The 15,378-nt window shown below is 36.8% G+C and overlaps 1 protein-coding gene across 4 annotated transcripts in view; it reads right to left on the reverse strand.

Moving 5' to 3' along the window:
* Positions 1–15,378, reverse strand: part of KDM5A (lysine demethylase 5A) — a 95,878-nt gene that overhangs the window by 56,589 nt on the left and 23,911 nt on the right. For all 4 annotated transcript variants that reach the window (XM_035028494.1, XM_035028493.1, XM_035028497.1 and 1 more), the window contains 5 exons: positions 14,582–14,701; positions 13,728–13,886; positions 5,854–6,035; positions 4,220–4,382; positions 2,445–2,564 (listed from right to left, as the gene is read on the reverse strand). In XM_035028494.1, coding sequence (XP_034884385.1) covers positions 2,445–2,564; positions 4,220–4,382; positions 5,854–6,035; positions 13,728–13,886; positions 14,582–14,701 — 744 coding nt within the window. The remainder of the gene's footprint in view (positions 1–2,444; positions 2,565–4,219; positions 4,383–5,853; positions 6,036–13,727; positions 13,887–14,581; positions 14,702–15,378) is intronic.

Genomic DNA, 15,378 nt, shown 5'->3' on the forward strand with positions numbered 1-15,378 from the left:
ACTTGCTGTCTTGACACAGGGTGGCCACAAGCCCTCAATCTGTAAAAAATGCAGTATGTGTGGAGTACAATAAAGCAAAGTACAATAAAACTTTGCCTGTACACAAACACACACACATATATACACACACACTTCTTCCATCCCTCCTCCCTCCTCTCTCTCTCTCTTTCCCCAACTTCTATCCTCCTGTCCAGTGGAAAAACTTGGGTAATTTAAATGGGAGTTTTAGTTTATATTTGAAAACTATGATATAACAGAGAAAAAATAAGAAAATGGACCTTTAAAAACCTTTAAGAATTCACCTCTATTTTGAGAAAGGCAGAAAACAATCACAGGAATCACATTTTGAGAATATAAGACTATCTCTAAATCAAGCAGTATTCCCATATTTTTTTTTTTTTAAGTAGGCTCCACGCCCAGTGTGGAACCCAATGCGGAGCTTGAACTCATGACCCTGAGGATCATGACCTGAGCTGAGATTAAGAGTCGGATGCTTAACTGACTGAGCCACCCAGGCGCCCCTACATACTCTTTTAAAGAAACAATCTTTCCAAAGAAAATAATGATACTGAACTTATGATCAGGGATTATTTTGTCTATTAACAATATACTCTTCCATTTCCTAATTCATAAATATTTACTTGTTAAACATTTTTCATATAGATTAACAATGGCAAGAAAATATGCAGATCTTAATTATTACAATCTGTAAACAAGCCATATAAAATAGAACTGATTATCCATTGTGGCTTATAAAACTTAGTACCATCACTATATTCTAAATCTAAAGTTGCTATAACTCTTCATTTCTATCACACCCTTCTTCTAAAGAGTTTCAAGGACTTCTACATATAATCATCTCACTTGTCTGAGGTTATTAAGCGTATCTTAGTATCTTCATATACAAGGTAAAAAACTTAGGCTCAGTGAAATTAAAAGAGCTGCCCAAGGCCACATATCAATAATAACGAACACATTATAGGCAGAAACCATCTCTAATTCATTTCTGAATTATCTCTATTTCCTACCCTACATCTAGACAGGAAGTAAATCATAAATTCTAATAAATGTTAGTTGAATTTTAAAAAATAGACCTCAAACCCAAGGGAAAGTCCTAAGCTCAGTCTTGCTCATACTGCTTCCTAAGCCTAATAATGTTTTAAATTACTAGATCAAATAAGGTTACTCATCATGTCATTCATATTAACCAAGGAAACAAAAATCGTGAAATCATGAATCATGAAATTTAATATATTAATGTGCCTACAGAAAACGTAAGACCCAGTACTACTAAAAATATCTCCCCCTTGGGGCGTTTGGGTGGCTCAGTCGGTTGGCATCTCTTGATTTTGCTCAGGTTGTGATCTCAGGGTCCTGTCTTCAATGAGATCAAGCCACGTGTCAGGCTCTGTGCTCAGCGTGGAACCTGATAAAATTCTCTCTCCCTCTGGGTGCTCTCTCTCTCAATCAATCGATAAATAGATATATAGATAGATAAATAAATATCTCCCCAAATGTTGAGAGGAGACCAAAAACAGAGCATCACTAAAGGAAAAATAAAGTCAAAGAATGTATCATAAATTTGCAGTCTTTTCCCAACATGACATAATCATAACTAGTTACTTTTTGATATCTACCTCATACAAAAAAGCAAAATAGCAATCACTGGCATTATCATTTACTTTATTTTTTAAAAGATTTTATTTATTTGAGAGAGAGCAAGCGAGAGAGCGTGAGCAGGGGGGAGGGGTAAAGGGAGAGGGAGAAGCAGACTCCCTGCTGAGCAGGGAGCCCAATGCAGGACTTGATCCCAGGACTCCGGGATCATGACCTGAGCTGAGTCAGATGCTTAACCAACTGAGCCACCCAAGCACCCCTGGCATTATCATTTAAACAAAAGTATATCCCATAGAGATCTCAATACTATAGTTACTCTTTAAAATAAGTTTCTTAAAAGAAATACAAAAAAACATAAAATGATAGGAAGAATAAAATCATCTGTCTATAAGAAGGAAAGTAATAAAGGGGTATTTTAAAATAAAAATCTGAGCTAGATATTTGAAAATATGGGTAAAATTAATTCTTAAAAAGATTTGGTTGTCAAAAAAAAAAAAAAGATCTAGTTGTCATTATAAAATCCTTAAGTTGCTCAGAGAAAGCAAAGACTAGAGGAACGACAGTCTCTCAGAAAAGAAAGATTTAAAAACTATCGAGTGCTCATTTAAAATTCAAACAGAATGAGGAAAAGAATGAATGGATGAGAAGTAAAGAAATAAAAACTGTAATGGAAACTCTAACCGAACTTTCTAAATTACAATAGCCATTCCAGTCTCTACTGAAATATTCATGAATCCTCCCCCCGCCAGCTAAGTAAATATGGCCACTAAGACGCATTTTCCAGGAGTGTTAGTAGACGTACAACAGCTACTTGCTATAGAACAGACCCAGTCAGCAGTACAGAAGTTCACAGCTTCAGCAAAGTTGTAGCCCTGGTTAAATCCAGAATGATAGGCACGAGGAAATGTCACAACAAACTCGCCAGCACACTGATTGGTCCTGTACACCTAAATGCAAAGTGGGAACAGGGATACAAAACAAAACAAAATAAAAACAACAAAAAAGAGGAAGAGATTTTATCAGTCACTTTCAGAAGCATTTTCTAAAATTAAAAACAGTAAAGCATTCACCTACACATACCAGAAAATAGTATCAGGGTTTAAGAAGCAGCCTGAACTCTTTCCTTCTTAAAATAGTCAATGATAACAAAATACAATAATTCACAACAAGAAGTAGCAGACAAATTCTCAAAGAGAAAACGTTACTCTCACCGGGCTACTAGTTTCTGAAACTTGATAAAATTTTTACAATTAAGAGACTTTTTCTTTTATTCCTTTTATCCTCCTGTTGTCAGTAACATTAAAGAATGGAATTTCCTCCTACTCTTACATAATTTTTTGGAAATTAATTAATTAGATCATATGTTATATGGAGATATCCCCAAAATCAGTTTTCCTGGATCCCACTTATTTTTATAATATTACATCTTTACTTATTTTAGAGAGAGTGTGTGCATGCCACCCAGCCACCCCAATACTATGTGTCTTTAGAAAAATCCCAGATTCTAGTACGAATTCACTCTGCTTTAAGCTCAGGTCATGTTCCCAGGGTTCTGGGACTGAGCCTTACATTGGGCTCCCTGCTCAGTGGGGAGTCAGCTTCTCACTCTGCCCCTCCGCCTGGCTCGGTGGACATGTGCGTTGGGGCACGCACGCTCTCTCTCTCCCAAATAAATAAATAAAATCTTTAAAGACAAACTAACACTGGGTGCCTGGGTGACTCAGTCAGTTAAGCATCCGACTCTTGATTTCGGCTGAGGTCATGATCTCAGGATCGTGAGATCCAGCCCCACATCAGGTTCCATGCTCAGCGCAGAGTCTGCCTGAGATTCTCTCTCTCCCTCTACCTCTGCCCCTCCCCCCGTTCATGCTTGTGTGCTCTCACTCTCTCTAAAATAAATAAAATCTTCTAAAAAAAAAGTAAAAAAGGTATTCATAGTATTTCATTATCGCATATAAAAAGAAAGCTGTGAAATCTTTAATGAAATATGATCTCCAAAGGATAAGTATTAGTTACTACAACTATCACTTAAAATACTTACACTCTGGTTAAACAAAGATAATACAGATAATAAATAATACGGAGTATTATTATATACACTAGATAATAAAGAATATAAGATTTTTGTCAAAACCAGGATATGGGGCACCTGGGTGGCTCAGTCGTTAAGCGTCTGCCTTCGGCTCAGGTCATGATCCCAGGGGCCTGGAACCGAGCCCCGCATCAGGCTCTCTGCTTGGCCTGGAGCCTGCTTCTCCCTCTCCCACTCCCCCTGCTTGTGTTCCCTCTCTAGCTGTCTCTCTCTGTCAAATAAATAAAATAAAATCTTTAAAAAAAAAAAAAAAAAACAGGATATAATGGTTCACTGAAAACAGAAGGCTATTTTAATAGGTAGCTATACATAAAGTATGATTAATACTTTAAAACACCTCTTTCTTACCAAAGAAATGGCTGTTCCCTTCAGAATATAAATTCTAATTTGGCTAGAAGATGAAATAATCTTTTGCTTCCAGTTATAAAACAAAAGATATGTTGTGTTTCTAATGAAAAGCTAACATAACCTTAAAATAAAAATACTAAAAGGAGACACAATAAGACTCACAGGCACACCATGCTCCATCAGTACATTGGGGTTCATGATGGTGACTAACTGATGCAGGAGATCAGGCTGGGATTCAAATAACTCAGGAGCCAGCTCCCTCATCACCTCCTCCAGTTGTTCGGCAGCATGAGATGGCACACCATACCATGTCTTTGGCTCCCCCCTAGCAAAAAGAAGTAACTGTTTAGCTAGGTGAGCATGGTACCAATGAGGCCAGGGTCTCTCATTCGAATCCTCTAAACTATAATTAATTTTATCTTGTTCCATGGTCACAGATTATATACCCTGAATCTTGGCAAACCAACTCATAAATCTGTTCATAATAGGAGGTAAGGCAAAGGATATAAATAGGTAAATACATACTTATCACTACTATTAGAATTAATTCAATTCTAAATCAATTAATTTAATTAATTCAATTAATGCAATTCAAAGCACATGAACTCTTTAAGGTGGATAACTAAATAGTTTCTTCAAGAAGGAAAGACACTATATGAAAAATAAGCATCATTCCAAAGGATACTGACATACTACCTTGTTTCCCAAGTCTACTGGACATTCCAATTATCCCCACAATCCTCAAAGTTGAAGTCAACACTCTGTAGAATACCTTTTCATAACTTCATTAAGTTGGATTTTACTATCCAAAAAACTAAGGCAAGGGTAGAAATTGTTGAAACCTTGAAGAGTTCTATCTACAAATCTTAAGGACCAAAAACTTGGCATCATTAATGCACTAGACTTTAGTGGACTAGAGTTCATTTATGATACTAAGTTGTACTCCTAGGAAACGGATTTAGTGAGTCATGCTATTTATAAAATAGCTGAATTTCCTAATCCAAATACAATCCACTGCTATCTCCAACAGAACTTACTGCAACAATGAGAATGTTCTATGTCTGTGCTGGCCAAGACATAGGGCCCTAGTCACCAGTGACCATAAAGCACTTGAAATGTTTCCTGTAACTGGGGAAGTACATTTTTAATTTTACTTAATCTTAACTAATTTAAATAACCACATGTAGCTAGTATTACACAGCACAGTGATGAAGCAGAGAAATAAAATCACTATAGTTTTCCAGTACTACATAGTGTGATTTGAGTAGTATCATCCAAATGGAGAAAAATATCATTTAATTGATGATATAATAATGGACAAGGAACTGGGCAAGTAAATAAAAGCTGTGGGGGAGACATAAAAAAATTCAGCCAAAGAATTTAATGAATATGCATGTAACAGGCATTTTTAGGGAAAATGTTATTAAAAAGAAAAAAATCATTTAATAATTTCCAATCCTAAAGGTTTAGTCAGATCTTAATTATATATACTTTTTAAAATTATACATCCTTTAAAATCATACCTTGCATATCAAAAGATATATCAAAGTAATTTTCATGTATACCAAATTAAGTATCATTTGGTCTAAAACTCTAGGCTCCACTGCATGTTGCATGCACATACTTTAAAAGGGAAGATGTCTGAGATGTATATACCCTTAGGACCTTCTATACTTCTCAATATATTATCCTACTTTGGGTAGGAAATACTTTTAAATTCAGTTCTTGCTAATTTATCACCTAGTATCATTATACCTTTAAAAGGTTCCTAAGCACGTAACAAAGATCATACATACCAGTGTAAGTAGTTGATGGAATAACTCCAGTGATCTTCAATGTGCCAGCAGAAAGAAGAGAAACACATTCCTACATAGAGCCATGGCACTTTCATACCAGAGATGTCTACATTAATATGTGCAAGAACAGACTGCTCTAGGACAGGCATATTATTCAAATTCCAACCAGAAAGCGCATATTCCTATCAAGAAAAAAAAAGATGTAAATGCAAGATCAGAAATGACAAGTGCCCAATAGAAATTTCAAGGGAGTCTTAAAAAAACAAGTAAAAATTGTATATAATATTTAAAATAATCTAGTCCATCTGTGCTCTTTGCAACACATAACTCATATACCTATTTAATCTTATCTCCTGTCTAAGTGGTATTCAGATTTCCCTTTTAATTATTTCAGATACCTCTGGTTTATTCTGAAGCATATAAGCATTTTTACACTACCCCTCCCCCTAGCTTACTAGTAAAATAATGTGAGACTCATTTTAATAGGTCAGTATTATATTTCTATTTTACCCTCAGTAGTGTAACTTCCCAAAATGTTTACCACTGTATTTATAGAACGGTGTCAGATACTATGATAACAAAAAATAATAAGACACATAATCCTGCATTTATGTCAACACCAAAGACTAAGATGATGCAGAGAGTCACCACTACCACCCTCACTACAAACGCATCTAGAAATATTAGATAAATTATAATAATAAAAACATCTGTTTCATAGATGAACTCAAAAGAAAAAACAATTTCCAATTTCCAGAAACAAAGAAAGGAAGGAAAGGCAGAATGAAAAAGGAAAGCTATTGCTGAGTTTTCAGTGAGGTTTCTTACTGGTTATAAAGACCAGACACCAAGTTTCAAAAACCTACCCCTGAAGCCATATGAAGAAAAGCCTTAAAGTGCTTATCATCCTTCTGAAGAGCAGTTCTCAAAGTGGGGTCTAGGGAACCTAAGACTATTTCAGGGAATCTGCAAAGTCAAACTATTTTCATAATAACTGTAAGATGTTATTTGCCTTTTTTACTCTCGTTCTTGCAGGAACATAGTGTGAGTTTTCCAGAGGATACAGGATATTTGACATCACAACAGACTGACAACAGACTGAATGCAGAAACAGATAAAAGAATCCAACTGCCTTCTATTAGGAGGTTGGTAACTGCTGAACCTGGATGCCAGGTACTGAGGGAAGGAGGGAAATTCCTTATTATGTATACTTTTACACATTTGAAACTTTCTGTAATACAGAGTTTAAAAAATAAAACCTGCAAAGTAAGGGGTTTAACAGCCAAGGACAAAGCTGAAGAGAGAATATGTCAACTAGAACTCAGATTTGAAAGTATCGTCCATAATGTAGCACAAAAAAATGAAAACTCTATGTGTGATTAAGAGTCGCAGAGGATAGAATAGGAAAGTCCAGCACAGGTTTAAGTTAAGAATTCCATTAAGAAATAAAGACGTATGATTCATACCCTCAATAGGCTTTTTAAAAATAAGGCTTTCAGGGGTGCCTGGGTGGCTCAGTCAGTTAAGCGTCTGCCTTCAGCTTAGGTCATGATCTTGGGGTCCTGGGACTGAGCCCCACATCGGGCTCCCTGCTCAGTGGGGAGTCTGTGTCTCCTTCTCCCTCTGCCTCTCCCCCTGGCTTGTGCTCTTTCACTTTCTCTCTCTCAAATACATAAAATCTTTAAAAAAAAAATAAAAATAAAAAATAAAAAACACTTTCAGTTGTTTTATATTTTAAGATTTTATTATTTGAGAGAAAGCAAGCGAGCGAGAGTGCTCATGAGCAGGGGAAGGAGCAGAAGGAGAAGCAGACTCCCAGCGGAACACAGAGCCTGACTCAGGGCTCAATCCCAGGACCCTGAGATCATGACCTGATCCGAAGTCAGACACTTAATCAACTGAGCCGCCCAGGTGCCCCAAAAGGCTTTCAAAAATTACTACTCAATATGTTTTTTAGTTGGTCAGCTGGTTGTCTGAAAACATAATGAACCAGCTGAAGAGATAAGACCTACATACAAAAAGTTTCAAGACAAGGCCTGAATGGTTCAGTTGGTTAAGCGTCTGCCTTCAGCTCAGGTCATGATCTCAGGGTCCTGGGCCCCTGCTCAGCTGGGGGTCTACTTCTTCCTCTCCCTCTGCCCCTTGCCCTGCCTGTGCTCTGTCTCCTGCTTTCTCTCTCTCTCAAATGAATAAATAAAATCTTAAAAAAAAAAAGGGCGGGGGGCGCCTGGGTGGCTCAGTCGTTAAGCGTCTGCCTGCGGCTCAGGTCATGATCCCAGGGACCTGGGATCGAGCCCCGCATCAGGCTCCCTGCTCAGCGGGGAGTCTGCTTCTCCCTCTCCCACTCCCCCTGCTTGGGTTCCCTCTCTCGCTGTCTCTGTCAAATAAATAAATAAAATCTTTAAAAAAAAAAAAAAAGACAAAGCTGTATATATTAACCTCCAAATACAGATAAAAGAGCAATTTCTTTAGTTTTTCAGGATGGGTTTGCATCATTAACAAAACTTCATAGAAAAGGAAGAACCCCAGTACAGCTTGGAAAAAAGAGATAACCTTTGACAGTAAATAACAGAGAAACCAAAAATATACTGTTCTGTCTGGTGAAGGTGAAGAGTAGAACAGTCACACTCAGAAATACAAGAAATAAGATTAGAAAAGAAGAATCTTGTACCTTTAATCTTACATTTCAAACTAAGAAGCTTGGATTTGATCCTACACTCAGAAGGAATATAAAACAGAATTTGAAAATTGAAATAATATAAACATAGTATCTTAAGTATTTTTAAACTTTTGATTATGAAAAATTTCAAACATAAACAAAAATACAGAATTGCATACTGAACCCCCAAAGACCTTTCAACCTTAAAGTTTTAAATAAAGCAATATATGAAAAAGACTACAGAGAAAAGCAATAAGAAAATGGTTAACATAACAGGCCTAGGATTGCAAAAAGTCTGCTTAGAGTTCTGTCAGCTGGTATATGCAAACTTAACATGATCAACAGTTCCCTACACTAATACAGAGTGATTCACAATGCCTAGGATGTACAATGTGATTTATATACACTTGCTTTCCTTCTGGGAGTCTGGGATTTTAGTATGTGTTAAGTAGAGGATGCCTATGTCACCAGCCTCCAATAAAAACCCTGAGCACTAAGTCTCTAATGAGCTTCCCTGGTAGGCAATACTTTGTACATATTGTCCATTTGATACTAATGCATCCTGTGTACCTCCACTGGGAGAGGACTCTTGGAAGCTTCTACTTGGTTTTCTCTGGACTTGGACCATGGATCTTTTCCCTTTGCTGATTTTGCTTTGCATTCTTTCACTATAATAAATCATAGCCATGAGTCCTCCCAGAAAAATCACTGAACCTGGAGATGGTCTTAGGGACTCCCACCACAAGTGGTCATTATGTAAGAGCATGGCAAGCATCCCAACATGATGTGATAGGACCTAGACAAGGATGGTAGCAGTGGGTATGAAAAATAAGGCAATCCTATAGAAAAATAATGAAAAGTGAATTAGCAGGATTTAGCCAAAGATTTAATATGGAGCAAAGGACAAGAAGAAAAAAAAATGTTCCCAAGGTTTCAAGTCCTATGCCTCTTTTTATTTCTCAGAAGCCCTGTTGGTAGAGTACACTGTATTCATAAGACAAATACATTAACTTCGGAAGGACTTTTCCAGTTAACTACGATACCAGAGAAATATGCTATCAGATATCAAGAGCTAACCCATACAGAAGTTCAACATAAATGTATGACTCCTGGTGAAAAGCTAGCAGTTATCTGCTATTCTAATACAGTAACTTTCAGAGAGGAGTAATGAACTGATATAAATATATTAAAAAGTCTGAAGGCTTTTTTTTTTTTTAAAGATTTATTTGAGAGAGAAAGAGAGTATGTGGCGGGGGGCAGAAAGAGAGAGAATCCTGAAGCCGAATCCCCCACTGGGCGCAGAGCCCAACTCGCGACTTGATCTCACCACCCAGAGATCATGACCCAAGCTGAAACCAAGATTTAGCTGCTCAACTGAATGAGTCACCCAGGCACCCCTAAAAAGTCTGAAAGTTTTATACACATTGTCTAATTAGTCCTTAAAATCCCTTTGTAATAAACAGATTCTCTCATTCCATCTTACAACACAAAAACAGTATCCTGAGAAAAACATTATTGCTTAGAAAATGAAGAACAAGTCCATGACCCAGTCTAGAAAAAAAGGCTGTATCACCTGTCTCTGCATACTATGGTTTGTTACAACCCAGCATTTCTCCACATCCTTACAAGAACGTGAACTGAGCAAAAGCAGAAGTAGGTAAATGAATATTCATTCAAAACTCAAACATGGAGGATTATTTATATTATTAATATTAATCACTTAGGTTTGACACTGAAAATAATCTTTAAAAACTCTATGACCTTGTCTCTAAGATTAGAAGATATAAATACCCATTCAAGAACAACTTAAAAATTCAAAACAGAGGGGCGCCTGGGTGGCTCAGTCGTTAAGCATCTGCCTTCGGCTCAGGTCATGATCCCAGGGTCCTGGGATCAAGCCCCATGTCCGGCTCCCTGCTCTGCAGGAGGCATGCTTCCCCCTGCCACTCCCCCTGCTTGTGTTCCCTCTCTCACTGTGTCTCTCTCTGTCAAATAAATAAAATCTTAAAAAAAAAAATTCAAAACAGAAATAAAATTCAGAAAAAGGCAAGAGCTATATAATGAAATCTCTTCCCAATAATTCAATAATTGCCTACCACTTGGCAATGGAAGGGTATAAAGAAACTCAGATTGATGCATCTCTTTATACTTATACAAACCAGATTTAATTTAGTGATACTGAACAAACCATCCCTATATAATTTATGTTCACCATCTACTGTAATCATTCTTTCTCCCTTAGTAAAACCCAATACGTATTCTCTAATCTATATTACCCTAACCTGATTATCGTAACCTGTACTCCATCTTCACAGAAAGAAAAAAGTCAATTAACAAGGCTAAAATAATAAAAAACCCAAAAGACACTCACAACTTTTGATCATAAAAACAAAACAAAATCAAAATTTCACTCCGCACATATTAAGTGCTCAGATATTGGTTGGAATAATACACAGTGAGATGGTACTGTGAATAAACTGGGTAGGTAATGCTATAAGGAATTAGGATGGACTGGATAGGGCCTGAAGGGATTCAAAAACAAAGAACAAAAAAGGTAAGTCAGGTACAGACCATGTAAGTAGTATATTCCATTTCTGTTTAAAAGGAATATGTAAGGGACACCTGGGTGCCACAGTTAAGTGTCCAACTCTTGATTTCAGCTCAGGTCATGATCTCAGAGTTGTGAGATGGAGCCCCCCCATCAGGCTCCACGCACAGCAGGCAGTCTGCTTGAGATTCTCTCCCTCTGTCCCTTCCCTCTCCGTGCGCTCTCTAAATAAGTAAGTCTTTAAAAAATAAAAAAAACAAGTAAATAAAAAAGAGTATGTAATTCTGTATGTGTGATGTATAAATGTTTGTATAGATATACTGTATCTGAAAGGATGCACTAGAAAATAAAATAGGGTCTTCCCCTGTCACACTAGAGATTTGGGTAGGAGGGAGACTTTTTTTTTTTTAAGATTTTTTAATTAATTATTTGAGAGAGAGAGAGAGTGCAAGCAGTGGGGTGGGTGAAGGGCAGAGGGAGAGGGAGCTGAGCACGGAGCCCGACGCAAGGCTGAATCCCAGGACCCCAAGATCATGACCCGAACCAAAGGCAGACGCTTAACTTTACCGAATGAGCCACCCAGATGCCAGATGCCCCAGAAGGGAGACTTTTAGTCGTAAAGAATTTCCAGCAGTGGTAATACGAAGAGGTTGGGCAATTCCTCCATAGAAAACAAAGATAAATCTGGACAAAATTACCAAAACAACCATTTCGAGGCACTAGAAATCAACAAAAGGAAAAAAAAATTGAGCAGCATTTACTGCTGAAAGACTAAACGAAGGCTGAATAAAAAACATTCCCAAATAATCAAAGACTGAAAGAATTCATTGCTTAGGAGATCCACACTACAGATAAAAGCAGTCCTCCAGGGTGAAAGAAACGAACCCAAAAGGTAACTCGGATTCCACAGGAATAAATGAAGAGCATCAGAAATGATAAATTTGTGAGTAAATGTGTAACAGGGTATATGTGTATTTTTTCTTTTAATGTTTTTTAAAAGTAAAATGGTTTAAAGTAATAATTATATTGCTGTGTTGTAATTATACAACATGTAAATACAATATATAACAATAGACAAAAAAGACAGCAGGAAATAAAGAGACACTGTTTCAAAGTTGTTACAGTCACCCAGAATTAAGTCAATATTAACATGAAGTAGGCTGCACAGAGATGTACACTGTCAATAAACCCATTTAAAAAAAAGATGCATATTATAATTCTTAGAACCACTAAGTAACTAAAAAGTATACAGCCAAACAAAAAAATCTGGAAAAATTAAAATGGTATTACGAAAAATATCTGTTTAACACCAAAAAAAGGCCACAAAGGAGAGCTGGAGGAACAAAACATACGAGACATACAAAATCACAAAATGGCAGACATAAATCAACAATATCAATAATATTAAATGTAAATGGACTAAATAACTCCAATCAAAAGGCAACCCTCAGACTAGATTTTAAAAAAGCAAATCCAATCATATGCTGCCTACAAAAGACATACTTTACATCCTAAGATATAAACAACTTCACATTAAAAGAATGGAAAAAGATATACCTTACACTTACCTTAAGAGAACTGGAGTGGCTGGCTATACTTTTAACTGTATATCCTATCACACTATGTAACCCTTTTCTCTGTTTTTAACCATGTGTAACTTTTTTTTTTTTTTTAAGATTTTATTTATTTATTTGAGAGAAAGAGAGTGTGAGAGAGAGCATAAGAGAGAGAGATCACGAGCATGGTAGAGAGGCCCGATGCAGGACTTGATCCCAGGACCCTGGCAGATGCTTAACCAACTGAGCCACCCAGGCTCCCTCATGTGTAACTCTTTTAATAGGAAATAAAACCCTTAATCATTGCCAATTATAGAGGAAAAGAAAAAGTAAAAAGGACCAAAATAATGAGAAAAATGAATCATCATCTTAATTCAGCTTTGTAAATAGAGGCCATCTCCAATGTGACAGGACTTCATTGTATACAGTTTAAACATATTTGAAAACCTACCTGCTCAGTTACTGAAAGAAACTTAATTTTGGACCTATCAACGAAATGTAATTTTTTAAAAAAATTCTTAAATCACCTTCTAGATTCTCAAACAGAAAGAGCTAGGCAAAATTCTTTTAACTGGAATAATAGTTTTAAACTAATTAAATTGGTTTTAAAATGCAAAGTTAAATTTTTTTAAAATTTTTTTTAAAAGCAAAGTTTGAGTGATAGTACAAAGCTCCCAAAGAAGGAGGTGACCCAAAAGGGTTGTCCTAAAGTTAAATTTTTTTTTTTTTTAAGATTTTATTTATTTATTTGACAGAGAGAGAGATAGCGAGAGAGGGAACACAAGCAGGGGGAGTGGGAGAGGGAGAAGCAGGCTTCCCGCCGAGCAGGGAGCCCGATGTGGGACTCGATCCCAGGACCCTGGGATTATGACCTGAGCCGAAGGCAGACGCTTAACGACTGAGCCACCCAGGCGCCCCTAAAGTTAAATTTTTTAAAGATACTTTGAATATATTGTTTTTAAAACTGAAAATTATAACATACAAATCCTATATATTTAATATTTTAAATGAAAGTAAACCCTTAAGATTAGATTAGAGAAAGGTAGCTTTCTACTAAGCAAAGGCTAAATCAACTTGGAGTAAGTTTCAAGTACTACTATCTGCTCTGCACCTCTTCTTCTGGCAGCATCTTTCTCCGACCATCCTTTACAGGAAATCCACTTCCAAAGTCTTTTGAGGAGATATCAGCTCCATACTCTACAATAACATCTTCTTCAATGCTGCTCACCAGCCGCCAGAATTCCTTTTCTACTAGTTCTGTAGGAACCATCTATACAGGGAAAACAAAGATTACAGATTACTAACTCACTATAACCATAAACTTCTAAAACATAATATGCAGATCAAGTGAACACAAACCCATGATAAAATGAAAAAATCTTATTTCCAGAGCTGAGAAGACCAGGATCCACTAAGCTTTTCCCACTAAGGCTAGGGAAAAGCTAAAGACAAACTAGATGTTTAGAAAAACATAATATAAACTTGCACTGCCTTTTTGTGTAAGCTATTTCCCAGCTAAGAAATGTATAGATGACCTGGCAAGCACACCAAGGAGGAAAAAGGAAATGCAAAAATTCAAGGCTGCATTTTAACAGGTCTGGCAAATTTTTTGGATAGGGATTTTAAAAGCCCAAGATCCCCTAGGAAAAGAAGCAAACTTCATATTACAAATAACTAAACAAAAAGAGCAAATGCCACATACTTCGTGCTTTTCTATAAAAGATTACTCGCGCAAGGCTAATAAACAATTCAAAGATCAAAGCAGATTTCTCAACAGAAGAGTACAGACTGCCACATTAGCGAGTGAAAGATATAGAAACAGATACCAGGCCCCTCAATCTTTAATATTCTATCATCTTTTTCATGTGTCCCTGTTTTCCACAAAATGATGAAAGCAAACCAAAAGCTTTAGACTCAGATAAATCTTCATACCTCCCCAAACTGACCTAAATGACAGATACTCACATGAACTGGCATATTGAAGTAATCAGACTTAAAATTATCTGCCATCTCTCCAAAGCTCTGAAGTGTATACTCTCGTACAGCTTGTTCAAATCCAAAGGCCTCTCGAGGTTTATTACATTCCTAAGAAGAAGAAATACCCAAGATTAATTCACTGAAAATGTACCAACAAAATATTAAAGCTCTTGGTATTACCTTCTTTGATCATGTCCCTAGGTGAAGCAAATCCAATCAATCTTAGACAGCAAAACAAGTATTAATTACTTGCAATATAGAATCAGGAAATAATGTTCTAGAACCTCAACTACATTTTCACAGCCTTCCGTAAGGAAGGTGGTAATGAGAGAGCTTCAGACTCTGGAGTTGACATTAAGCTCTGGAACCAAGACAAACACCAGGAGAACTACTGACATGCAATCAAGCCTAGGGATGCCTATCATTCTGTTTCTCTCAGTGGATTTAGCTACAGAGAAAATAAATGTTCATGGATGAAGGAAAGATAATGGATAAAGGAATATCCACTGGATTTCAAGAATATCTAGCTATAGGAATGGTTGTTTCACACCATCAATCATCCTGACCAGTATTTTAACACAAATTCTCAGAGCAGAACTGCTTCTGAATCATCTCACCTTGAGAATAACTCAAAGCTCTGAATACACCTATATACAGCCCAGCCAAGTCCTTCCCTTCCATGTCCTATCACAATATTTTGTTAAAATAAGTAAACAGGAGCGCCTGGGTGGCTCAGTCGTTAAGTGTCTGCCTTCGGCTCAGGTCATGATCCCAGCGTCCTGGGA

Source organism: Mirounga leonina, unplaced genomic scaffold (assembly GCF_011800145.1).
Source record: "Mirounga leonina isolate KUSES-001 unplaced genomic scaffold, KU_Mleo_1.0 Mir_201, whole genome shotgun sequence".
Lineage (NCBI taxonomy): Eukaryota > Metazoa > Chordata > Mammalia > Carnivora > Phocidae > Mirounga > Mirounga leonina.